General features: G+C 34.8%; 1 protein-coding gene across 4 annotated transcripts; it reads left to right on the top strand.

Annotated features, from left to right (window-relative positions):
• The first annotated feature begins 80 nt into the window (after window positions 1-80).
• LOC132158935 (protein spire homolog 1-like) lies at window positions 81-21,799 on the top strand. Of its 4 annotated transcripts, none has more exons than XM_059568574.1 (18): window positions 81-245; window positions 1,379-1,658; window positions 4,311-4,342; window positions 7,386-7,625; window positions 8,382-8,507; window positions 11,187-11,261; window positions 13,564-13,722; window positions 14,635-14,721; window positions 14,872-15,001; window positions 15,396-15,437; window positions 17,205-17,353; window positions 17,438-17,531; window positions 18,373-18,515; window positions 19,825-19,962; window positions 20,641-20,711; window positions 20,810-20,837; window positions 20,986-21,134; window positions 21,206-21,799. In XM_059568574.1, the coding sequence occupies exons 1-18, from the start codon at window positions 213-215 to the stop codon at window positions 21,462-21,464; spliced, it is 2,235 nt and encodes a 744-aa protein (XP_059424557.1). In that variant the 5' UTR covers window positions 81-212; the 3' UTR covers window positions 21,465-21,799. The 4 variants fall into 4 exon arrangements, with proteins under 4 accessions (XP_059424557.1, XP_059424556.1, XP_059424558.1 ...); XM_059568573.1 differs by having other exon boundaries at window positions 82-245; window positions 13,564-13,728; XM_059568576.1 differs by having other exon boundaries at window positions 95-245; window positions 1,266-1,658; window positions 13,564-13,728.
• The last annotated feature ends 3,428 nt before the right edge of the window (window positions 21,800-25,227 follow it).

The following is a 25,227-nucleotide window of genomic DNA, read 5'->3' as shown; positions in this document are numbered from 1 at the left end:
ACGTTGGCGAATCAGTTGGTGAATTAGCCAATCAAACATTAGTAACGGCGTAGCTCATGGATATTAATTAACGTAAGCGTGTTTGAATGTTTGTTTGTGGAAGGTTACCGAGCAACAGCGACAGTTCTGGTGTATTTAAGATTAAACACAGTAGGGAAGGACGCTGTGATACTACAGCAGAAATATATTTCATCAAATGACAGCTTGGAGTTATGGAAATATTCCTTAGACAAATCATTAAAGAGGTAAAGCGCTCAAATGAGAAAGTATCTAAAGAAATGTTTGCGTAACATCACCCTCTGGTGGCAATTAAATGCCAACCCAAGGACGTTTAATACAATACTAAAGATGTTTATTCTCTGAAACACACAATTTAATGTATTATGGATATTCTTTTGTTTTGTCTGGCATAAAAATGAAAATTGGCCTCAGCGATTTCTATTAATGTATTTCGTACCTGTTCCCACTCTGATTGGTCCATTTTGGCCAGTGCTGAGAAAAGTAACATGTATCACGTGACATCGCGATACTTTAAAATAATAGATAATTTGATTACATTTATTTATTTAGCAGACGCTTTTATCCAGAGAGAAGCAATAAAAGTCAATAAAATAATAAATGCAATTAAATGTAAGTGCTCTGGCAAGTCTTAGTTAGCAGTGCGCGAGGTTTATTATTATTATATAATAAATACAAAGAATATGGAACGCTAGGGTCTTTTTTAAAATAAAAATAAAACAAGTCATCAGAATAGAAAAGTATATAAGTATATAAAAGTTTTTATAATAAAAAAGAAAACATGTACTTAGGGTATAAAAAGAACAGGGAGTACAAGAGTTAAATGAGCTCGTGTTGTGAATACAAATAGAGTTAAAAAAGAGAGTGCTAAAGTTAAATGGTCAAATGAAGATTGATAATAAAATGTAAATAATACAAATGTTAAACTTGAGTAATAATTGAACATAATAGATTATTTTACTGTATCGTGATTATACGTGTATCATAATTTGTATTTAAAATAAATTATTTAGAAATTTTAAAATATTTTTATTTTCCTATGACCGTAAGCGGCTCTGATTGGCTTGCATTTCGAAGCGCTGCTTTGATATGCAAATAAGATCATTTATTTATACTTTGATAAAGACATATAAAGAGTTTTATTATTGATATTAGTATTATTTAAGTAATTTTGTATCTAAATTTATTTGTAATTTCAAACGTAAACTCAACGTAAACTCTTTAAATTAAGCCCCGCCTACTTTTAGATCCTCGCTTGACGTGGCTTCTGATGCAGAATCGGCAGTGAGCATCATCTGCATCACGCCGAGCACAGGTGCTTCATCTCCAGCACTCCTCTCATCTCGTCTCTGCTGGATAGGATGAAACGATGGCTCGCAGGAGAGATGAAGATGATGAGGATGACGGACACAGGCTGATAGAGGAAGAGGATGCGCGTCCCATCATAGACAGTAAGAATAAGGACGACCTGTCCCTGGACGAGATTTTACATCTGTACAAGCAGCCCATCAACGAGGAGCAGGCGTGGGCTGTGTGTTACCAGTGCTGTCGCTCTCTTCTGGCGGATTCTGCTGGTTCTGGAGGAGCGGGAGACTTCATCAGGATTTATAAAGACGGATCAGTGCGCTTTTACTCCGGAGGTGACAAATCATCATGCATTACACTCATCGGCATGTGCATTTCCATGCATAGGCCTAATAGGCGTTAGCTGCATATAGAGAGTTGCGTTTATTTTTTCTAGTGTTCTGCATCATAAACTATGCACAGTATTGAATGCATCATCTTATGTGCAAGAATTAGATTTAAAATGATGTGCAATTGTGTCATGGTCATACTATCTTGTTTTTTTTACATTATGTGCATTGTATATTATTGTCAGCACTGATGTATTATGTAACACGTGAGGCCTTCATTAACAGGCCAGTACAATCAGTGCACTAAATATAGTATTGAGTGTAAAATAAACAGCATAAATGAAGCTCACAGTCACCGTTGGTTACAGTACAGCTCTCTGACGCACAGAGGGAGGATGCTCTTACTGATAAACACTGTACAGCTAGTGATCAGGGCCTGTGCTGTGCAGAAATTGCATATTCGTAATGCTTTTGTGTGTCAAATGTTATTTCACTACGGATTCAAATGAAATATGTCTGATATTTCTGCTTGGACTTTAAAGACATTATGTACATTACCAAGTAGCTCATGATATTTTATACTATTTAGGATTAGGGTATTTAGGGTATGTGTAAAATCAATTTTAAGTTATGATAGTCAACTAAACCACAAAAAAGTGTTAATTGCAATAAAATAAACAATAACTGAAATAAAGTAACATAAAAACTTGGAAACATATTAAGTTTATTTTATTTCAGCTAGTTGCTTAATATTTAAATTCATTTGAATATATTCATTAAATTTTTTATTTTCTGTTTTGATTTTAAGTTAAATTTTTTGTGTGTGCGTTTCATTCATATATATATATATATATATTTATTGCGTCATGTCAAACTGCATGAAAAATGTTGCTTTGTCAGCTATATCTGAAATAAAATACTTAAGAGTAAAGCATTAGTTTATTTTAATAAATATAGTTAAATATAGTAACCTTGTTGCCCAGGCATCATTTTCATTTAGTTTTAACTAAAACGACTAAAATAAATGTATAAATAGCAATTAAAACTGAAATAAAATTTGATAAAAACTGTATATAGGTGCATATTTAAAATGAAAAAAGCCAAATGCACAACAAAATTACTAAAATGTTAACTATACAAAGAAAAACCAATTTAAAATATTATAATATTATCTCTTTCTCTGTATCTAATGGTAATAATACTAAAATAACACTGATCTTTAAAAAAAAAACAGTGATACACCTGTGTTAAATGGAGAATGAAATGAAAATCTTTTAGTTCAAGCTCAGTTAAAGGCCTAGCTATATTCCTAATGCTTTCATGGTTTCACGTGTTGATAATAATGAAGTGTGCTCACTCTGCAGCTTATCCACAGTTTAGAAGATCACAGATGGATTGAACTGATGACTTTCCAGAAGATGATTTTATCAATATTTCTCTTTCATTGCTCAGGAGACTAAATGGAGTTTTCATTTATGTATTGTCAGATGTTTCCCCCAAAGGAGAATAAGTTTAAAGCTTTCGGACAGTAAGAAATAGAGATGTAAAATGAATGTGGAGTAGCTCAGATCGTTGATGACTAATGCATGAGTTAGTATTGAGACTCATGACTTCTCATTGCAGATCTTCCCAGAGGAGAGGTGCTCACTTTGCCTTTTAATAAACGCCACTGTCATTGCTTTCTGGAGACGCTGTCAAGATCGATGTGTCTTGCAGCTTCCAGGCAGAGTTGTTGCTTTGTCTAAAGTGCAAACATGTTCCTCATTCGCTGTCGACTGCAGAAAAACAGAGGAGAGATCTGTTTCTTTGCTGACTTCGCCTTGTCTTGCTGCAAAAAATAGTCTGAGATGAAGTGGTTTTCAGAATTGGCATTTGTTTTTGCATATTCAATCAAAACCGACTGACATAGTCTGATACTCTCAGGTTGTAGGTAAAAAGAAAATTTGCTGAAAATGAAGTCACTTTCAGTTCATCCAGGATCAGGATGAGTTTGTGTCTTCATCAGATTTGGAGAAATGCAGCATTGCATCACTTGCTCTGCAGTGAATGGGTGCCGTCAGAATGAGAGTCTGATAAAAACATCACAATAATCCACAGCACTCCAGTCCATCAGTGAACATCTGGAGAAGACAAAAGATGAAACACATCCAGCATTAAGATGATTTTAACTCAAACACAGAGTCTATAATCCATAATAACACTTCCTCCAGTGAAAAAGTGTTCTGGTCTGAATCAGGAGAGAAATCTGCACAGATCAAGCAGCGTTTAAACAGCTCTAAAGAAAGTACATGGCTTGATTTTGATGTGTTTCAGGTTTTGTCTTTTGTCCAGATGTTTACTGATGGACTGGAGTGCTGTGGATTATTGTGATGTTTTTATCAGCTGTTAGGACTCTCATTCTGACGGCACCCATTCACTGCAGAGCATCCATTGCTGAGACACTGATGCAATGCTACATTTCTTCAAATCTGATGAAGAACACACTCATCTACATTTCGGATGGACTGAGGGTGAGTGCATTTATTACTCTATCAATCTATTTGTTTGATAGTTGTCAGATGCATAAAGCTGTTTGTGAGGGGTGAATGCAGTGCAGTGAGTTCCAGTGATGTGTTATGAGGGCTGTGCTCATCTGTCTTCTCTTCTGTTCTCCTGCAGGTGTGTGTGATCCCAGCCGCTCCTGCACACAGGTGAGTGATGACTGAATGAGCACACATCTGTTTGTTAGTTCAGTATGTCATCGATCTGTAACATGTGGAAACTCTTAACTCCTTTGAAGTGTTTCCAGCTGTTGCTAGCGGTTACTGGGGTGTTGTGAGCAGTTGCCGGGGCAGTGCTATACAGTTGTTAAAGAGGTTGATATAGTTTCTATTAATATATTTTTTTTTTTTAGTTTTTATTTTAATATTTTCAGTTAATTAAAAAAAATGTATTGTGCTTTTGTCAGTTTTATTCAGTTATTTTCATTTATTATTTTCTTTCTTTCTTTGTTTTCAGTTCCGTTTTAGATTTGAATTATTTCAGCTTTTCGTTTTAATTTAGTCATTCATGTTGAACAAATAAACCTAGGTTTTTCATCCTAATTTTTATTGTATTTTGTTTTATTTTAGCTTTATTTAAATTAACTAAATTAACTATTTTTTTATTTTATTTCATTTATTTATTTTAGTTTCGATTTATTTTTTATTACAGTTTAATTTTAGATTTTATTTATTTCCAGGTAGTAGTTTTAGTGCTTCAAATTAGAAATGTTGCATTAAAAAAATTCAATTTTTGTCTGTTTTATTTTATTATTTCAAGTAGCACATTTTATTATTATTATTATTATTATTATTATTGCTTTTTATGTTTCATTTATTCTTATTTCAGTTTTAGTTTTGGTTTAGTTTTACATTTTATTTATTTACAATTAGGCACGTTAGTGTTTCAGCTTAAACTAAATGAAAATGATTTGAAGTTTTCCAGCTTTATTTCAATTCACATTTATTTCAAATTACCGCATTACTCCTGCATGCATCTTAGAGACATTTGCAGCTCATCTGAGTTTCCAGCACCAGGTTATCTTTTCTGCTCTCTCTGTTTTTTTCGGCTGGCTGGTGACATTTTAAAGGCCAGTTAGAGACATATAAACCCACATCCCAAGCATCTTTGACCTTCCAGGTTCACGTTCTGTTCAGAGCTGACTGTGTGACAGACTTGAGTAACTCAACTAAATTCAGTCGCTGTGAGTCAATGGCTGATACTTGTCATGATATAGTACCTTTAGCATTTAAAAGTCTCTTTTGCTCACTCAAAAATACAGTAGAAAACTGTAAAAATATTATTACAGTAAAAAAAACAACAGTTTTCTATGTGAATATATGTTCAAATGTAATTTATTCCTGTTATAAAAACTGAATTTTCAGCATCATTACTTTAGTCTTCTATGTAACATGATCTTTCAGAAATCATTCTTTTGGTTATTATCTTACGTTTAGCAGAGCATCAGCTGCTCTTCATGACCTTGGTCTTGATTCTTTTCTGTATGAGGTTCTCGGGGTTAATGATCAGTTTCTAAACTGAAGCTGTTATTACCCAGAGGTTGTGTTTGTGGATGTTATGGGCCGCTGGACATCGCTATGAATGAGTCTGTTGTCCACTTCACTGCAGACTTTTGCATTCTTCTTCTTGGTAAACTGTTGGGGTCTGATTAACATCACAAAGAGTAACAAAGCACTCTTTATGACTGGACAGACCCGGGATGGAAGTTGCATTGATCACAGGCCATCTAAGTGCAAAAATGCCTGTTTCACTTTAATTAAAATTCATTTAATTTTATAGCACAGCAACAACAAAATCACTCTGAGATCATCCTGAGGTTAAAAACAGATTTAAAATGATGCTGTTTTTGAAATCATATCTTTGCATAGCCATGACACTGGCATCTAACAAAGACTTGGAAAAAACAGCTCATCTTAAAAAATAAAGCATAACCATGAACCCAAATAGGAAGTAAAACATTTATCAAACAAGCATGTGTCCTAAACTCCTGAAACATATTTTAGAGCAATCACTGCAATTTATGAAAGAAATCAATTGAATCTTTGTGTGTGTGTGAAAATATGTAATCATTAACATTTTCAAAAGAAACTGTAATTTATTTACACATTTTCTCTCAGTAACAGATTACAGTTACATTTATTTTGTAATTACATTATTTAATTTAGTTACACTGAACACTGGACACTGCAGAGTAATGATGCTAAAAATTCAGCTTTGATCACCGGAATAAATTATATTTTACAATACATTCACACACAAAGCAGCTATTTTGAATTGTAATATTTTTTCAAAATATTACTGATTTTATTGTATTTTGGATCAAATAAATGCAGCCTCGGTGAGCCCAATCTTCTGTTCTGATTATCAGCTTGTATAAACGAGAAGAAAATATATTTTTTGATCATCTTAAAGATTGTGTGTCCAGTCAAACGGTTTGACTGTAATGTAATGTGAACTCTTTCCCAAAAAACCTTGAACAAAGCTGCACACAAGGTAAAAGAACATACAACCCAAGAGTATTTTGAACACAGCTTACAGGTTTGGATTCTAGATGTATACGTGTGTGATATAAGAAACCAAACTCTTTTAAGGTTTGGATGAAATCTTACACAGCATCAGTTCAGACTCACAACTGACTGCAAGAAAAACCTGAAAAATCAGACCCCTCCAGCTCAAAATTGAATTTAATAAATTTAAGAAAAGGTTTAGATTTTTTACAGTATGGAGGCATAAAGGTTGTTGGAGCATGAAATATATTTAGTGTATTTGATGTTCTTGTGTCGATTAAGATTGTGTCTCATTGTAAGTAACACGTGCACTTAAACTCATTCCAGTGCATCAAAATCCCTGGAATTAAATCTAGTGATTCACCAACTTTTTACTGTACGTATGTTCCAGAAATATCGGTGTAAGATATTTTAAGTTACATTTTCTAACACAAGCCTTAAAAGGATAGTTCACCCCAAAAATGAAAATTCTGTCATTGTTTACTCAACCTCGTGTCATTCCAAACCTTAATGAATTTTTTTTTAAAGCTGTTGGACACAAAAGAAGATATTTTGAAAAATGTTGATAACCAAAGGATTGACGGTAGCCTTTACTTTCCATTGCAGAAATTCTAAGGAAGTCCATAGCTGTTTGGTTACAAACATTCTTCGAAATATCTTCTTTTGAGTTTTTTTGTGTGTGCAGGTGATCGAGTCTCTGGGCGTGGTGATCTATAAGGCTCTGGATTACGGACTGAAGGAGAACGAGGAGCGAGAGCTGAGTCCTCCGCTCGAGCAGCTCATCGACCTCATGACTAACGTGACTGAGGCTGAGAGCGACTCCTGCGCTGATGAAGGCTACGACGCCACTGAGGAAGACGAGGATGAGCGCCAGCGGGTTCCCGCCCACCCCTGCCGTATCCGCGGCGTCCGTGACATCATCAAGGTATCATAGGCTTTCACAGTAACTGACTGTAGACTACAGTTATGATACAGTGATGTCACATGACTGGCTGCAACTAACTAATCACACAATCTGACAATTGTTATCTTTAAATAATTGATAAACTGTCCTTGTGCACATTCAATGTGCAACATTTAAAATCAGAATATTATTCTGATTTCTGAAGATCATGTGACACTGAAGACTGGAGGAATGATGCTGTTGTTTTGTGTCACTGCGATTTCATTTATCCACTTGCTGTTATGCATAATAAAAAATGCATTCATTATGAAAATATCTAACATTTTCTTTAAACCTTTATATATACATATATATATATAGAGAGAGAGAGAGAGAGAAAGCACACACACACACACACACACACACATACATATCACTGACTGTAACTGTATCCCACAATGCAGTGCACTCGAGCTCTCAGTGTGGGCTGAGCTATTTTCTTCTGCTCCACATGCTGTTTCTGTGATCTGCTGAGAGCGTTTATGAGTGTGTTGATGTTTTTGTCACACTAACTTCAGACGTTCTGCTGCCAGCATGAAGCCAAGAGTGACCCATTCTGTCCATTTATTAAATTTATGACACATTTATGTCAGTGTGTCTCCTCTTGACCTGTTTAAAACACTCATTGTTTATTCCCAACATGGACATCTATCTATGTACTGAATAGACTACCATGAACGTCATTACAGAGTGAAACTGCAGCTGAATGAATGTGTGTTGTGTGTTGTGTGTCTGAAGCTGTGTGCTCTTCACCTGGCCACGCCGGCCGATGCGCCCGATCATTACCAGGCCGTGTGTCGAGCTCTGTACGCTGAGACCAAAGAGCTGCGCAGCTTCCTGGAGAAGATCCAGAGCGCCAAAGAGGTGAGACTCCAGCCACGAATCAAGCTGCAGTCTGAGACTCATCCCATTCTCCTCTCAGTAGATTCACGTATTAATATCTGAGACAGAGCTATTTTACTAGTGTATATATATATATATATATACTATATGAATTTTTTTGAATTAGCTGTTATTTTTATGTTTTGTTGTGTTTGTTTTGTAATTTAGTTTTATTTTCATTTTTTCTAAATATTACTATATAGGTAAAATTTCTTTGTGTATTCTGCTTAGGTTTAGTTTGTATTTACTTACAGTTAGTAATAGTAATATTTGCATCAGTATTATTAGTTTTTGGTAATATTTTAACCCCATAACTGTCACCGTCCCACCTTTTGAAATCCGACATTGCTTTACCATGGAAATGGTACTTTAAATCTAATGGCGGTCACCTCCCCCTTAGTGGGCAGGGTCTTCTAGAACCAAAACTTTTTATAATCTTGGCAACAAACATATCATTGGAAAGGTCTGAGTCTCAGGATTTCATATTTAGTGGTTATTTTGAGATAGAAGTAAAATTCACAGAGAAATCTAGAGAAAAATTCATTAAGCAAAATTAAAAATAGTTTTGATGACTCCCAGTGGCTGTGTGTGGTATGACGCCCTAAATAAAATCTCACAGGAACCTCAATTTTTTTCATATCAACTTCAAATTTGTAACATAACTTATTTAGACACAAGGTTTTAATTTTATATCAATTTTAAAGTAAAACCTGTTATGTAAAATATTTATAATAAATAAAATACAATAAAATTAATATAGCGCATTTTATTAACAGTACATTTTAAACTTTTTGATACTTAAATTTTTTGAAAAAATTCCACTTTCGCCAAAATCTGCTAATTTTCTTCTTTAAAAAGAGACCAACCTTATGTTTATATTCCAAAGTGTTCATAAATTACAGCAATTTTAGTTTGGATAGTGCACTTTAATGCCTATTTAAAAAAATGGGGGGTGACAGTTAAGGGGTTAAATATATTTTTATTCGTTTTTATTTGCAGTTAGTAATTTTAGTTTTTCATTTATTATTCTTTTTCATTTTAAGTTGTATTAATTTTTAATACATTCTTCTATTCAATTTTATACATTTTTAGTTCTTAGTTTTAGTTTATGTAGATTTAGATAATCAGAAGTTATCATTTTTGCATTGGCAACCACTGGAAATAAAATAAGTTTACATTCATAAATATTTAATTTTATTTCAGTTAATGTTCATTTTATTTCAAGTAGTCACATTTTTTATGGTTTAGTTTTTAGTTTTAGTTAATGAAAGTATTTTATTTAATTTCAGCTTTATTTCTATTTGCAAAAATATATATATACTGTATATTTTATTATTGATCTGTGGTTTGACATTTTTGCTCTTGCTCTCATAAGATCGTCTTCGATTGAAAACATGTGATGAAGTCATGTGTGGAAGAGGGTCACAGCTGGCTTTACTGCTGCTTTGACATTAGATGTTATGATGACATTTCCATGTTTCCTTTGATTGTGCCCTTTATAATGTGTCACCCAGCTCACATGGCTTATATAAAACATAAACCCCCACCCATATCTCATCCTCTACTGTTTTTGACAGGAGAATCCCTCTTTATAGGGTTTTGAGTGTAAGATGAGACGAGACAAACCGTCTCCTCTGTGCTCGTCCCATGAGGGTTTACTGTTACACACCGTTTCCAAACCAAATAATGACGCCACCGTTTGGGCAATGACTTGAGATAAAATGACAAAACTAAACATGCATGACAACTGAATATGAGGAGGTTCTTTTGTCTTGTTCTTTGAGTTAATGAAAGGGAAACAACACAGTTATCATTGCAAAAGAATATTTATTTTCCTTTATTTATCTCACCTGTAAATGCAAATTCATAAACAGAATAGAAATGTGCATGTGCAAAAGGCATTAATTGTCAGGAAAATAGTCATAATGCAAAAAACAACAACAAGGTTTAATTTTCTTTTGCATAATGTTTTTCTTATTTATTTTAGTTTTTTAGCATTATCTATATGCTATCATGAGTTGAGTTAGTTTTTTATTTTCATATTTTCCGTTTACATTTTAGTTTTTAATAATTATGTCAGGTGTTTTATCATTTTATTATTTTATTTAATGCTATTTGGGATTATTTATGATTTATTTCTATTTCAGTTTTAGTTTATTTATTAATTTCCTGTTTGTAATTTTAGTTTTCAATATTATGTATACTATTTATATCTGTTATTGATATTTTATTGTAGTTTTTGTTAATATTTTGAATTATATTTTACTTTAAAATTTTCATATTTTCTAGGAAATTACTTAAAATGACATAACTAAACATGCATGACGAGTGAATATGGGGAAGTTCTGTTGTTCTGTAAAGCAAAAAAAAAAAACACCCTTCATTTATCTCACCTGTAAATTCATAACTCTGTAAATTCATAAAAAAAGTCAAAATGCAAAAAATTATGCAATTAAAATGCAATTGAAAAATTCTGAACAGATTTAATTTTCCTTCTGCAAAATGTGATTTAATGTTTGTTTCTTCTGATTTTGTGGTGGAATAAGACCTGCACATGTTCTTGATAGCTCTGAAGAGATTCATCTAATTGTCAGCTGCAGTGAAAGGAGTCTGCTCTGCTCTCTGCTCTCTGAAATGTTGTGTCTCGCTCTGATTGGACAGAATCTGCGTAAGATGGAGGTAGACACTGTTGACGAACGTGGGAGGGAGCTAAACGAGCTGCAGAATGCTGATTGGGTAAGTGACCTGCCATTCAAAGAACAGAGACATTTGATTGGCTCTAGTTGTTCCCCATCCAATTAAGTTTAAAAGACAATTACAATTCAGTAAGATTCACGAATAGTAGCACTGATACATCATATGATGAGAACAAGCTTGAACTGAGCTGAATAATTGAGTTCGGCTCAGTTGAGCTGCTTTACAGCTGAACATAATTGAACTTTGCAATATTGGCAACTGAAATAAGCTGAATAATGGCACAGTTGTCTTATTCAGAGCAGATTTGATGTATTTAGCAACTGTTATTTTCCTGTTTATTACTGTGAAGCTGCATTAAAACAATCTGTATAAATGTCACATTATATATAAACCTGACTTGATCTGAGCTGCTATCCACATTATAAAAAAAGTTAACACATTTATTAGTATTTCTCCAATGTAATTCAAGGAGAAGCATCCCAGTTAACATCTGGCAAGATAGTTCTTTCAAAGAACATTCATTTAAAGTTATTTGCTCTTTAATAATGTTTTCAAGATACTGGCACAAAAACATATACGTAAATAGAACTTTTCTGAAATATTTCAGTTGGATGTTAATGTAACATTTTCTTAATGTTACCAGTTGTTTTAGAACATTGAGATAACATTCAAATGTAACGTTCCCATAATGTTTGCAAAATGACTGAATGGAATGTTCGCTTAATGGTCCCTTAAAGATTTTAAAACACTTAAAATACTAGTCATTTTAAAACATCAAAAATAATGTTTTGGGATGTTGATACTTAAAAAGAAACATATCTGTGTCCCTGGAGCACAAAAGCAGACTTAAGTCTCTGGGGTATATTTATAGCAATAGACAACAATACATTGTATGGGTCAAAAATCATTAGGATATTAAGTAAAGATCATGTTCTCTCAAAAAATTTGGTAAATTTCCTACCATAAATATATGAAAACTTAATTTTTGATTAGTAATATGCATAGCCTTTAAAGATTTTTTTGCACCCTCAGATTCCAGATTTTCAAATTGTTTCAAATATCGTCCTCTTAGCAAACCATACATCAATGGGAAGATTATTTATGATGATGCACGAATCTCAATTTTGATAAATCTACCCTAATGAATGGTTTTGTGGTCCAGGGTCACAAATGAGAATGATCCATTTCAAGATTCAAGATTTCAAGAGTTTTATTTGTCACATACCAAATTATATATAGCATACATAACCAGCAGTGAAATGTGAGTCAGGTCCGCTCCATGGACAGTGCAATTATTAAAGAAAAACAACACAGATGGAAATATACATAAATATAGCTATGTAAGAATGAAATAAAAGTAAACAATAAAAATATAAGAATAAAATATAAAAAAGATGTATATTGTAGAATTAAATAGAACGCAAAATAATGTGCATGAACGTAAACTGAAGTCTTAAATATTAAGATGTACAGGGATGTACAATGTGCATATATGCATTTTACTGTGGTCTTAAATATAAGATACACAGGAATGTACAAGAATCAAATGTGCAAACATGGTGACACTGTCAGTGTGTCTATGTGAGGTAGTGAATAAAATGAAAAAGATGAAGTGAACATTAAGTGGAGGCATGAGGATGTTAAGGGGCTGGTTAAGAGTTTAGGAGCCTGATGGTCTGGGGGAAGAAACTCCTCCTGAGTCTCTCGGTTTTTGCCATTAGGCAACGGTAGCGCTTACCAGATGGCAGCAAAGTGAAAATATGGTTACTAGGGTGGATGGAGTCCTTGATGATTTTAGTAGCTCTACTTCTGCAGCGTTTGAGGTAGATGTCCTGTAGAGAGGGGAGAGCAGACCCTGAAATGCGCTCAGCTAAGCGCACAACTCTCTGCAGTGCTTTGCAGTCATGACTGGAGCTGTTCCCATACCACACTGAGATGCACTGAGTTAATACACTTTCTATAGCCCCAGAATAGAAAGTTTTCAGGATTGCTGGTGAGACCCTGAATTTCCTCAGCTGTCGCAGATGGTACAGTCTTTTCCTGGCTTTATTAACCTGAGTTTGAATGTGAGTAGTCCAAGTCAGGTCCTCCGAGATGTTTACACCAAGGTACTTGAAGCTGCTCACCCTCTCCACAGGTATCCCGCTGATCATAAGAGGAGTAGAGGGCTGCTGCTGTCTCTTCCTGAAGTCCACAATCAGCTCTTTAGTTTTGAATCTTTAGTTTTGATCATGTTCATGCATTCCCTGGGAATACAATGATGGGTATTATGTTGAAAACGCTCTGGATCATTCTGGAATACTCTGTCTATAACACATTGGTGCATGTTTGCCGCGGTCAGCCGTGGTTCTGGGTGCAGGTGATGCGAGATCTGAGGAACGGTGTGAAGCTGAAGAAGGTGCAGGAGCGGCAGTATAACCCGCTGCCGATCGAGTTCCAGCTCACGCCGTACGAGATGCTCATGGACGACATCCGCTCCAAGCGCTACAAGCTACGCAAGGTCTTGGTGAGCTGCCCTGGTCTTTATCCATCTCTTTAGAACCAACTGAAGACTTTATTTCACTCTTAACCAATTCATTTACAACACATCATTTATCCAAAGTTGCATTCAAGGTGCACGTTTTGCTAAGTTCATGCATTCTCATAGCCTCATGTCTTGCTCTACTTTTTTTAGCAACAAAAATAAGAGTAAAATGAGGTTGTAAACTACACATCAACTTCATAATCAAAGCTCTAAAAGACATTTCTGGAAATTGCATTCAAAACAATTTGCAAATCTCTATCGCTTGTTCATCTAAACTATATTTAATAGACAGTGGCTGCAGTTATAAGAGGTTTAATGATGTTTGCACCAAAAATGAGTCTTTACTACACTGTAAAACATGATTTGATGAGATTTGCATGAAAATATGGCAGCATGATTTTAGGTTCAAACAAATTAACAGTAAAAAAAAACAACTATATTTCTTTAACTGATATATTGTTAATATTACATCTAAAGTAATACCATCTGTTCTATATACTGATAACCATCGTAATAATACAGGTGTTGAAGAGACATGATAAATGAGTTCCCATAAGCTAAATAATAATATACACCATCAAGGTAGCACACAACACTAAAATAATGTAATATACATTAATAAAACAACAAGAGACAGTGTAAATAAAAACTAAAAAAGAAACGTTTATTCAAACAAAATACCATCAACGGTTTTCCACTGTAAATGAAAAGATGACTGTTCTTTTTTGCCTTCAAAATCTGTACATTTAACATTATTTTATGTAAAAGTGCATGAAATATCCTTCGAGATCTATTACAGCTTTGCGTCATATATAATAAGGGAACTTAACCGTAATATTCTTACAGTGCGTGTGTGTGTGTGTGTGTGTGTGTGTGTCTCTCTCTCAGGTGAGTGGAGATATTCCTCCAAGGTTAAAGAAGAGCGCTCATGAGGTCATTCTGGAGTTTATCAGGTCCAGACCCCCTCTCAATCCCGTGAGCGTGCTGTTTATTCACTCCACACACACTTCAGAAAGAGTTCACCGAAGCTGATTGGCACGTGCTGTCTGCAGTGCTTTAGTGCATGATTCTTGTAAGCAGATAAATGAAATTGACTCATGCAATGATATCTTTGTGTGATTGCAGGTGTCAGCACGTAAACTCAAGCCGCAGGCAGAGCGTCCTCCGAGCCTGCATGAGCGTATTCTGGAGGAGATCAAATCTGAGAGGAAGCTGAGGCCCGTGTCGCCCGATATGATCCGTAGAAGTCGATTCGGTGAGGGTTTAACACACTCATGCCTACAGTACTATAAATGCATAACTCTTAGAGATGCACGTAAACAGCAAAGTTGAATCATGTATGAAGGTCACTGCACACGCTTACTGCTTGATACTGTAATCAGACTTGATGTTCAGCTGAGATGAACAATCACAGAAACAAACCCTGATTGCAATGCAGCATCCACACAAGTAGCAGCTTCTCTGTGTGACGTATATATCTGCTTCATACATGGCTGATATTATCACAGCCTCGTGTTATTCAGTCCAGTCGCATACACTAGTGCACAAATCTGATCTTGCTATCACCAGCATCCACGATAGCTATTACAGACTGAATCATGTTCTGCTGTAGTGATTGTGAATCTAAACCCTTGCCTGTTTTCTTGCAGCCGTTCGGCCTCTTAGCATGTCTCAGAGTTTTGATTCATCAGGTAAAGCCGTGATGTGATGATTCAGATGTCATTTCATCTGTGATGCTGGGAGCCGTTCATTTGAGGGTCTTTGATGCTGAATTTGTCATAATGGCATTAGACGAGAACGTGTCTCAGGGTTCAATAGTGAAGATTGGGAATGCTGTTTATTCATTTCAAATGTTGTGTTATATTTATAGACCCTCAAATGAAATGTGACCAATTTGAAATCCATGTTGATGTCATCTTTCTATATTATTATCAGATTGCTGGTCATAGAAACTCGCCCAAGGGAAGCTATAGTGCAATAATGCATCTCAAGATAAGATTATTGATTCACAAGAAGATGTGATTTACTCAGGTCAAGTGTTGGCTGATCCTAATCACAAATGTATCATAAATACCATATAGTTCATATAACATTATCATATAGATATTATTAACATGTGCATTTACAGATATAACTTGGAGGATTTTATATGTTATAAGCTCATATCTTCATCTTCAATGTACGTATATAGAAATTATACATCACCTAGGTAATATATATGGCAATATTGCTCTTGGTATTAGGCAATATGTCATATATTACATCTCCGTATGGTATTTTCAGAAGGCTGTTTCATATTTATATTATACTTACTGCTTAAATAACTACCTTTTAATATGTTAGTGCTTAATGTAAAGGTTTTAATCAGATGTAATGCATCCTGATGTGAGAGCAGCTCTCAGACGATGTTCATAAAACAGAAAAGCTTGTGCATCATTTGTGACTCACTGTCCTGAATGATTACTCTTTTTATATCCCATGGTATTCATATACTAAGTTACAACCATTAACCATACTTACACTGGGTCCAAAATTCAGAGACCATGTGGAATGTTGCATATTTGAATTTATTGGAAGATGGGAAATGAAGGAAAGTTAGGATATAAACATCATGTGACTTGTTTTTGCTGAAGCTGAAGATGCTCTTTGGATTGTGGAGAACATGACCATTGGGTTTATTTTCACCGAGCTCCAGTGAGACACAGATAATGTAGCAAATGTTTGTAGAAATGCATCATTTTCACTAGTGTTCTCCCCACATTCATTCACGGATCTCATCTGTGGTGACGTGTGATGTGCTCATGTCTGTGAAACACTTTTAACATCATGTACAAATGACAAGCAGGCCGTCGATTCTAACATGTGTGCACCTGACGATTTCTTGTGAAAGAGTAGAAATGCAAAATGATGCAAAAAAAACATTAAAAAGTAAGATTTCTTTTATTGTCTGATGGTTATAAAATGTATTGTAAAAAATGTAGTTTTCTTACTTTAAGACTGAATTGAATATCAAGACATTTCTGCTAATTTGCAAAAGAAGGCTTTATTTCCTAATTTGATGAAGCCGAGTTCAAAAATATCACCACATCATTTTTTCCGCAAAACTAGAATGAAGATTTTTTTTGAATATATATTAGTTTTAATGCACTTGTGAAAATATCAACAACAAAAAGTCAAAGAATTGAACACTTAGTTAGCTGTAAGTGGCTCATGAAGACTGAATCATGACTTTTTCTGCAGATTCCTCACCATACAAATGCTTGTTGAAACAAAAATGCTACAAAATGCGTCATATTTTGTGATGTGAAAGAGTAAAAGCCACTATTTTTGGGATCAGCCTAAAATTCAGTACTGCAGATATGATGTAGTACAGTGATAATTCTGTCCAAATAAATCCCTTTTTTTTGTAAAACACACTTTTTGCTCTTTATGTGAGTGTTGTGTGCTGTTTCGTACAGATGTGTGCTCCTCAGACGGGGCGAGGAAGGCCTCCAGCACGCTGTCGTTGGCCGATGGCGTGTCTCTTCAGCAGAACGTCTCCAGCGGCTTTCAGAGGAAGAGACTTCAAGCTCCGACTCTGTCTGAACTGGACAGCTCTGATTCAGAAGTGAGGATTATTAAGCACATTGTTATTGGTCATATACTCTTGGTGTAATTCCTCAGCTGTCTTCTGATGTGCTCTCTCACTCAGGATGAGACTGCAGGTCAAAGGTCAGCCAGTTGCTCCAGCATCTCCACATCCATGGTGGACGACACATCGCCAGAATCCGTCCTGGGCAAGAAAAGTGATTTACATTTATATATATATATATGTTTATGAAGCTGTATTATTAATGTTTAGTAAAACTAAAATCATTATTATTTTTTTATTATTATTATTTTATTTTTTATTATTATTATTTTAATGTTTAAATTTAATTTAATTCTAAACTACTAACATTTTTTTCTTGGTAATTAAAAAAAAAGTTGATATATATTAGATGAAAAGCTTAAACTTACAGTAAAAAAAAAATAGAAATGTTGCCTTAGCAAATAACTGAAATAAACTGAAAAGTTAAAATTGTTGAAATACTTAAATGACTAAAATCAAAACCAAAATAAATTAAAGCTAAATATAAATATTTAAGAAAATTAACTAAAAAAACTAATTTAAAATATTAATATTTATGAATAATACTTAAATAGCACTGCTCATATTACTTAATCCTCTTTTCTCTTTTAAATTTAATTTAAAATAAATAAATAATATATATTTAAATTTCATTAAAAAATTGTAGTTGCTGAGTAGTCGTTAAATGAGAAGAATAATGTAGGAATTTGCTTTATGTCTGGGTCCAGATTATCATTTTCGCAAACTGATTTAAAGCATTTATTATGTTATAGCTCTGCTGTAGCTCAAGCTGACTGGCAATAAATGTTTTATGACCTGTTTTGCTTTCTTGCAAACTAAAGCAAGTGTTCATTTTAGACCAGTATTTTCACGGATAGCTATTCACAGTGAAACTAGAGGTCATTTAAATCTTACGTTTCTTATGTGAGTTGACTCATACTGCAGAGCCTGTCCGCTGCTGCCAGTTTTATTGATATCAGTGTTAAATAATGAGTGTCTGTGGTCCTCTCTCTCAGCGCCGCCCATGTTCCTGCCCATCTCGTCCACGCCGCAGCCGGAGAGACGTCAGCAAGCCCAGCGCCGCCACTCCATCGAGAAGGAAACGCCCACCAGTGTGCGTCACTTCCTGCCGCCCTCCAGACACAGCTCTAGATCCCTAGTGAGTGAGGAAGTAACCAGTGACATTCATCCAGTCGTCCCACTAGACGGTTTTCAGTCTGAAGATTTAAGTCATTAGGATAATGCAACATTAAAGACCTCGTCCATTTACAGTTGCATCTAAACATGTGCCGGTATTCGGTGATGCGATATATCACGGTTATGAATATGCACGGTATTGTTATCGTGGACACTTCTTAATACCGTGAATAATTATATATTACAAATTATTCCGAATTTGGAATGCATTTTAAGAATACCTTTCCCATCAACTGGTCCAAATGCACAACAGCACTGTATGCTGCCATGAGAAGCACATTCACTCTCTGACAGCAGATGGCGCTAAACTGCAGAAAATGCAGCCCTTACCCTGGAAACCCCATAAATAAAGCAACTGCTCACATACTCAACATATTTCAATCATTTTAAATAAACTAAATTCACTATGGTGTTCATCACAGTGCCAAATACTTAAATATTCAGACTTCATAGACTATTTATTTTCAAACTATTTATTTTTCATTTTAATCTAGACTACAACAAGCCCTAGATATTGTTTGAAAGTGTTTTGATTCTTTATCGTTCGTTCACACTTTACATTAGAGCTTCATTAGTTAACCTTAGTTAAATCATTAGTGAACATAAACTGCCAATGAATAATTCTTCTGAACATTCATTCATTTTAGTAATTCCAATATTTAATAACACGTTGTTAAAATCTAAACATGAACTAAAACTTGTATGTTTTAACAAAGATTAATAACTTGTTAATAACTAATGAGGTATTATTGTAAAGTGATACCTATGGGTCTTTATAGTTCTTTTGCACTTAAATCTGTGCAAAACCTTTAACTTTATATCTTTTTCCGAATTGCTTTATTGTATTTAAATGTTCAGTTATTATTGTTCTAAGAAAAAAATAGTTATTTAACCTGTGATAGTGTATTATTACCACTTTTTTAAAACTAAATACCGTGATAATAATGTATACCGTGATAAAAGCATTAGCAATTTATCGCAACCGGAAAATTTGATATAAACATTTATGTTGCTTCTCTTAAAGTGGCTCGTCATCAGATGCAAAATTCTCTTTTACATGTTGTTTGAACTGAAATGTGTTTTGGCAGTGTGTGCACACAGCCACCCTATAAGGATAGAAAATCCATGCTTTTTTATAAATCCCTAATAATAATGATCACCGTTGACAAGAACCAAGAACAAAGCATTATGTGTGGTGTGATATGCAATGCTCAGGTCAAACGCTGCTGTAGTTTGTTCTCTGCTGATGTCTGGCCGTTGTGTTTGGACAGGAGGAGTTTTGTTTCCCGGTGGAGTGTCTGGCTCTGACCGTGGAGGAAGTGATGCACATTCGGCAGGTTTTGGTCAAAGCTGAACTGGAGAAGTTTCAGCAGTACAAAGACATCTACAATGCCATGAAGAAGGGGAAGGTGAGAACGGCTTTTCTCATTTAGAGCAACCTTTCAGAAGCAGCACGTCAACAGAACAGGCATTGCAATCATATAGATGGAAAAGGATTAATGCATGCCAAAATTTGCATTAAAAATATAGATTTTTAAAGAAATTCATATTTGTATTCAGCAAGGACGCATTAAAGACATTTATGATGTTAGAAAAGATTTCCATTTCAAATAAATGAGCTTTCTGTTGATTTTCTTGGGCAGCAAATCAGAATATTAGAATGATTTCTGAAGATCATGTGACAATGAAAATACAGCTGTGATCACAGAAATAAATTACAGTTTACTATTTATTCACATAGAAAAGTGATAATATAAATAATAAAGCCGTGAATAAAATAAAGATAATATAAAATTTTTTTACTGTATTTTTGATCAAATAAATGCAGCCTTTGTGAGCAGAACAAGACGTCTTTAAAAACATTTAAGAAATATAGTGTGTCTATATTTGTCAAATCAGACAGCATTAACACATTTCTGTCTTAAGCTAACGATTCAATCTTTAGGAAACCTACTGGAGAAATAAAAAGTGTTTCAAAATCATTGTCACATTTATTTTGCTTTGATTTTTATTTAGTCATAGCAAATATATTGTGCATATTAAGTTTGACTGATTTGATTTATTCATTGACATCTCTCTTTTCCCAGCTGTGCTTCTGCTGCCGAACCAAACGGTTTTCCTTCTTCACCTGGTCCTACACCTGTCAGTTTTGTAAAAGGTAAGAAATAACCTGACTTTCAAAGATTAATCTTGCTTGTTTTTAGATATTTAATAGAAAGTAGTGGTGCTGTATCATCTTTTTCATGATTTCCGCAGGCCTGTCTGTTCACAATGCTGTAAAAAAGTAAGTCTTGATCTGAACACCCTCTCATAACTTTATTAAATGTTTTACGTTATTTGTTGCAAGTTCAACGTGACTCCATTTACACGGTCACAATGGGACTAAAAATGTCCAGTTTTCTCTTCATAACAGTGCTTTTCTATGGCTTCAGATGCGCCTCCCATCAAAGCCTTATGGCAGTCTCCCCATTTACTCTCTGGGTCCGTCCACATCGAGTCTGAAACGGGACGCGTCCAGCCGAAAGCCAGAGAAGCCCAGTACGAGCCTGCATCGAGCCAGCCTACAGCGCACAGTGTCCAGGTACAATAACTCGGCATACAGCTGCTCTCTGCTGCTCTGATGCTTATATTCACTGTCTCTATCTCTCTAAGATTATCTAAACACACTCGGCAGTCGTCCTCGTCTCAGGAGGAAATGGAGCTCCCGAAAGAGCTGAAGGACGACTGGAGCACCATGGAGGTCTGCGTCGACTGCAAGAAGTTCATCTCTGACATCATCGCCTCCAGCAAGCACAGCCTGTCTCTGGCCAACAAGAGAGCGCGCTGGAAACACAAGACTCAGTCCTTAATCATGGCGTCCGAGACAAGCGCAGAATACCGGCCTTCTGAGCGAACTATCAATGAGGTGTAGACGCCGCCGATGGGTCTGGATGCTGGATGCTTGTAGATTAGGACGGGTCAGGGCCAATAAACTCTAATGGATGTGTAGCAGTTCTTCCACACACACAACATGGGTTGTTTTTATTCTGTGCTGTAGAGATGTGTTTACATATTGACATCTGCCTATTGTCAATCATATGAACTACTGTGTCTCTTTCAAACCAATCAGCTTTCTCTTGGTCTGCACGGTAAATTCTGGTGAAAAACTCTCACAAAGGACATTCATGTATTTATTCATGCCCTCAGTTTATTAATATTTTCTCTCAATTTAGCTAAATAAGAATTTGTTCTCATGGTTTTTTAATTTGTTCTGTGTGGCCATGTTGTTGTAATTTGTCCTTTTTTAATTAAAACGGAGGAACTAATAGATAATAATAGAGAATGAATTCGTATTTTTTAGCGCGTTGATTTATTTTTATTTTTTTTCGCACGTCATGTTCAGGGCTTTTTTAAACGATCAAAATCTGCTTGGGCATTTTTGCCCTCATGAGAACCTTCCAATCGCATGGATTCTTACTGGATTTTGCCGCGAAATTAGTCTCCGCGACTGTAAACATGACGTAAACATGACTGCACCTAAACTCATTAAAATGATTTCTCATTAGGCTTTTCCAAACTTGAAATAACTTTGGGACAAACCTAAATGATCTCCTTTTCTTTCACGATTTACGCTATGTACAGCAGGGTTTCCAGGTTGTCATAACAAAACCTGCCCAATTGCATTTCGAGGGGGGGCTCCTCGTTAAAATGTGTTCCAGGGATAAAATACACGTTTTTGGCAGGGTTCCCCTGGCACATTCCAGGAGCTAAATATCACATGATTATCAGGGTCGCTTTAACCCGCGGAAAAAGTGATAAAGTAGAACATTTCCGCAGGAAAACCGCAGACTTGGCAACCCTGCTGTAACATTCCTGAGCCCCGGGTTATAACCTTCTGATTTGCATATCTGCAGTGTCAGTCTTGCTGATTGGACGAAATTGTTTTAGCGTTGCGCGTCTTCGCATTATTGCTGACGGTGTTACATTTTTTCCCGAACTGACATTTTAGGACTATAAAAGTTCGATTTTTTCTCTTTATGCCAATCAACATGTTTTCCGTCGACATTTGATATTCTTCCCTTATATAACGCGTGATGTTTCCGTGAATGAATGTCGTTTGTTTTTAGGCGTAGCTAATATTTTAACACCATTGTTTTAAACTGCGAATGTTTGGCAACAGCGCAAAAGTGGTTTAACCCCGAGCAATCCCAAACCAATGAATATAAAGTTCCTTTACCAGGGTTTAGAATAAAACATACCAGTTTTAATCGCAATGTGAAAAGCCTTGTAATTGCTGAAGTCAACATGAAATGACATTCACAGTCTGATGTAGGCTACTTCTGTAATATGACGTTATGGCTGGACAATGAATATTCATTTATTAAAATCCCTCCTAGTCTTGTGACTTCCAACCAGAATATTCAACATAAAAACTTAGGACCAAGACTCTATTCACAAAAAGACCGGGAACATACAAAAGAGTTAGTTTTGAGATCATGTTGACTTAAAATGTGTAAATGTCTCAAATGTATTCCCATTCATATTAAAACAATAAGCACAACACATCACTCAGCGCAGAAGCTGGAAATTATGGTTCAAACCACATCTGGGAATAGATATTGTTTTTTATTCGTGATTTTCATATTATATATATATATATAGCTCACATCACTCATATCTAGGTGAGATTTGACTGTAAATTATGCCTATGCTGATTGATTTCTAGTAATTGAGAATAATTATGCTCCTGCAAGTTGTATGCGCCCTGTTTTATGTATTTAAAGGCATGATGAGGCTGATTTACTAAACATTAAAGTTGCATTTATTTTTTTGTAATCTTTACTTTTTACATAATTTATGTTTTATATGTCAAGTAATACCCTGCGACTACACAGCGCTTGATCATGTCTGTCAGATTTTTAATTTAGTTTTTGATGATGAAGGCTCCAAAATCTTGTTATAAAAATGTAGTGATTTGAATAGATTTGGCGTTTGGACAATGAAGTATTGTGTTGTTTCATGATTTGTTTTTAAGGGCTTTTTGCCAAGACATCAAGTGTCAAATAGCTGTTTTTTATTTAAAAAATTTTTTATTAACTTTTATTTCAATTTCTGTGAATTGCATATGTGTTTTTATGTTCAGAACAGCTTATATAATGCATTTTTTTGTGTGTGTGTGTGTGTTCAGTAGTTTTGCTAATTGTTTTTCCTCTTTTGGTTTTTTTATTCATCTGATAATGTAACTGTTAGTTTATTTTTGCATTGAATTTATACTGCAGGATCTTGTAAAGTTGCCTTTTTCCTTGAATAATTTAATCTGAAAGGAAGCAAGGCTGATATGTGAATGAGTGGATGAGGATGTTGTTAGTTTTATTCATCAGCTGTGTGTATAGATGTTTTATTATCTCAAAAGTCTCATGATTATTTTTGAATGATTATTAATTTGCCTTAGAAATATTGCCTTCTTAAGCATTGCAATATATCCATCAAGTCCCAAATCCTGTCTGTTTGCAGTATAATTGCACATGTATTTTAACATCTGCACAAATGCTGTATATTTTTATTAAACTCTTGACATGTTGGAGCATCATAAAACTTATCATTGAGGTATAGGAAATGAAGAACAAGTAAATAAAAGTGTAAAAAAAAAAAAGCAGCTGCAATGTGTATGCATGTGAAACAGGGCTGTGGATTTTATTTTAAATCTTTTTTTCTCAGCCAATGATGATCAATGGAATAAAAAATTGTTAAACTGTGAATAGAAAGTCATTCATTATAGAGTGAAGCTACTCTAAAATATCTGCTTCATATTTAAAGAGTAACTAAACCCTAAACCAACTTTTTTTAGTTAATGATCTGTAAGAATGGGGCTTTATTAGTGCTGTTCATTGATTCGAGTAACTTTTTTGACATTTGAGTATAAAGTGTCTTAATTCTGCAATATGTGGTGTAAAAACGTCTGAGTGCTGCCCTCTTCAGGTTGAAAGGTGGCTACTGCTGGTGATTTTTCCTATTGGATGTTGCGGTGGCAAGTGACGTAAGCGGTGGCAGGTGACGTTAGTAGTTTCCAGCTCACCACGCCCCTTTGGTACGAGCTACCACGCCCTTGGCAGTATAAAACCATCTTGTTCCGTCAAAATTACTAGTCAGGAGTTGGAATTGCGAGTATTGAAAACGACCCAGGATAGACTATTATCAAATATTATATATATACAGATGAATAATTACAATTTGATATCAGATTACAATTTGCATTAAAAGAAAAAAAGAATTACTGTTCCAAACAGTGTGTAATTGTATTCCATTTCCCCGCTTGAGAATTGTAGTTGATTATAAATTATCGCTTTATTTTTATATATATTCTCAGCTATTGATGAGGTGTCATTCACGCCTTATTTTCAATTTTTCAAACAGATATATGGGGAATTTTACTATTTTCTATTTCTAACATCTATTTAATTTATATTGAATGTTTTAATTTATATTCAAATATTAATTTATATTTAATTTGGATTTTATTTATATTCAAATATACACGAGAACCAATGACGTTTGCGCACAGTGTCCTCTTCTCCTTATATGGTGTTGTTGAGCGACTGCTTGCTTAAACGACTTTCGCGCGTAAACCAAAAGGCGCCAGGCCATATTTAAAACACTGAGGGAAAGAAGATTAACGTTACGAACCTGAATAATTA

The sequence above is a fragment of the Carassius carassius genome, chromosome 15 (assembly GCF_963082965.1).
Source record: "Carassius carassius chromosome 15, fCarCar2.1, whole genome shotgun sequence".
Classification (NCBI taxonomy): domain Eukaryota; kingdom Metazoa; phylum Chordata; class Actinopteri; order Cypriniformes; family Cyprinidae; genus Carassius; species Carassius carassius.
The sequence above is the reverse complement of the archived record's forward strand: the minus strand, read 5'-3'. Positions and strand labels throughout refer to the sequence as shown.

Coding starts and splice junctions, on each gene's coding strand:
- LOC132158935 (XM_059568573.1), top strand. CDS start 213: ATGGAAATATTCCTTAGACAAATCATTAAAGAG. Junction 4,343..7,385: donor CCAGCCGCTCCTGCACACAG/GTGAGTGATGAC, acceptor TTGTGTGTGCAG/GTGATCGAGTCTCTGGGCGT. Junction 14,722..14,871: donor CCAGACCCCCTCTCAATCCC/GTGAGCGTGCTG, acceptor GTGTGATTGCAG/GTGTCAGCACGTAAACTCAA.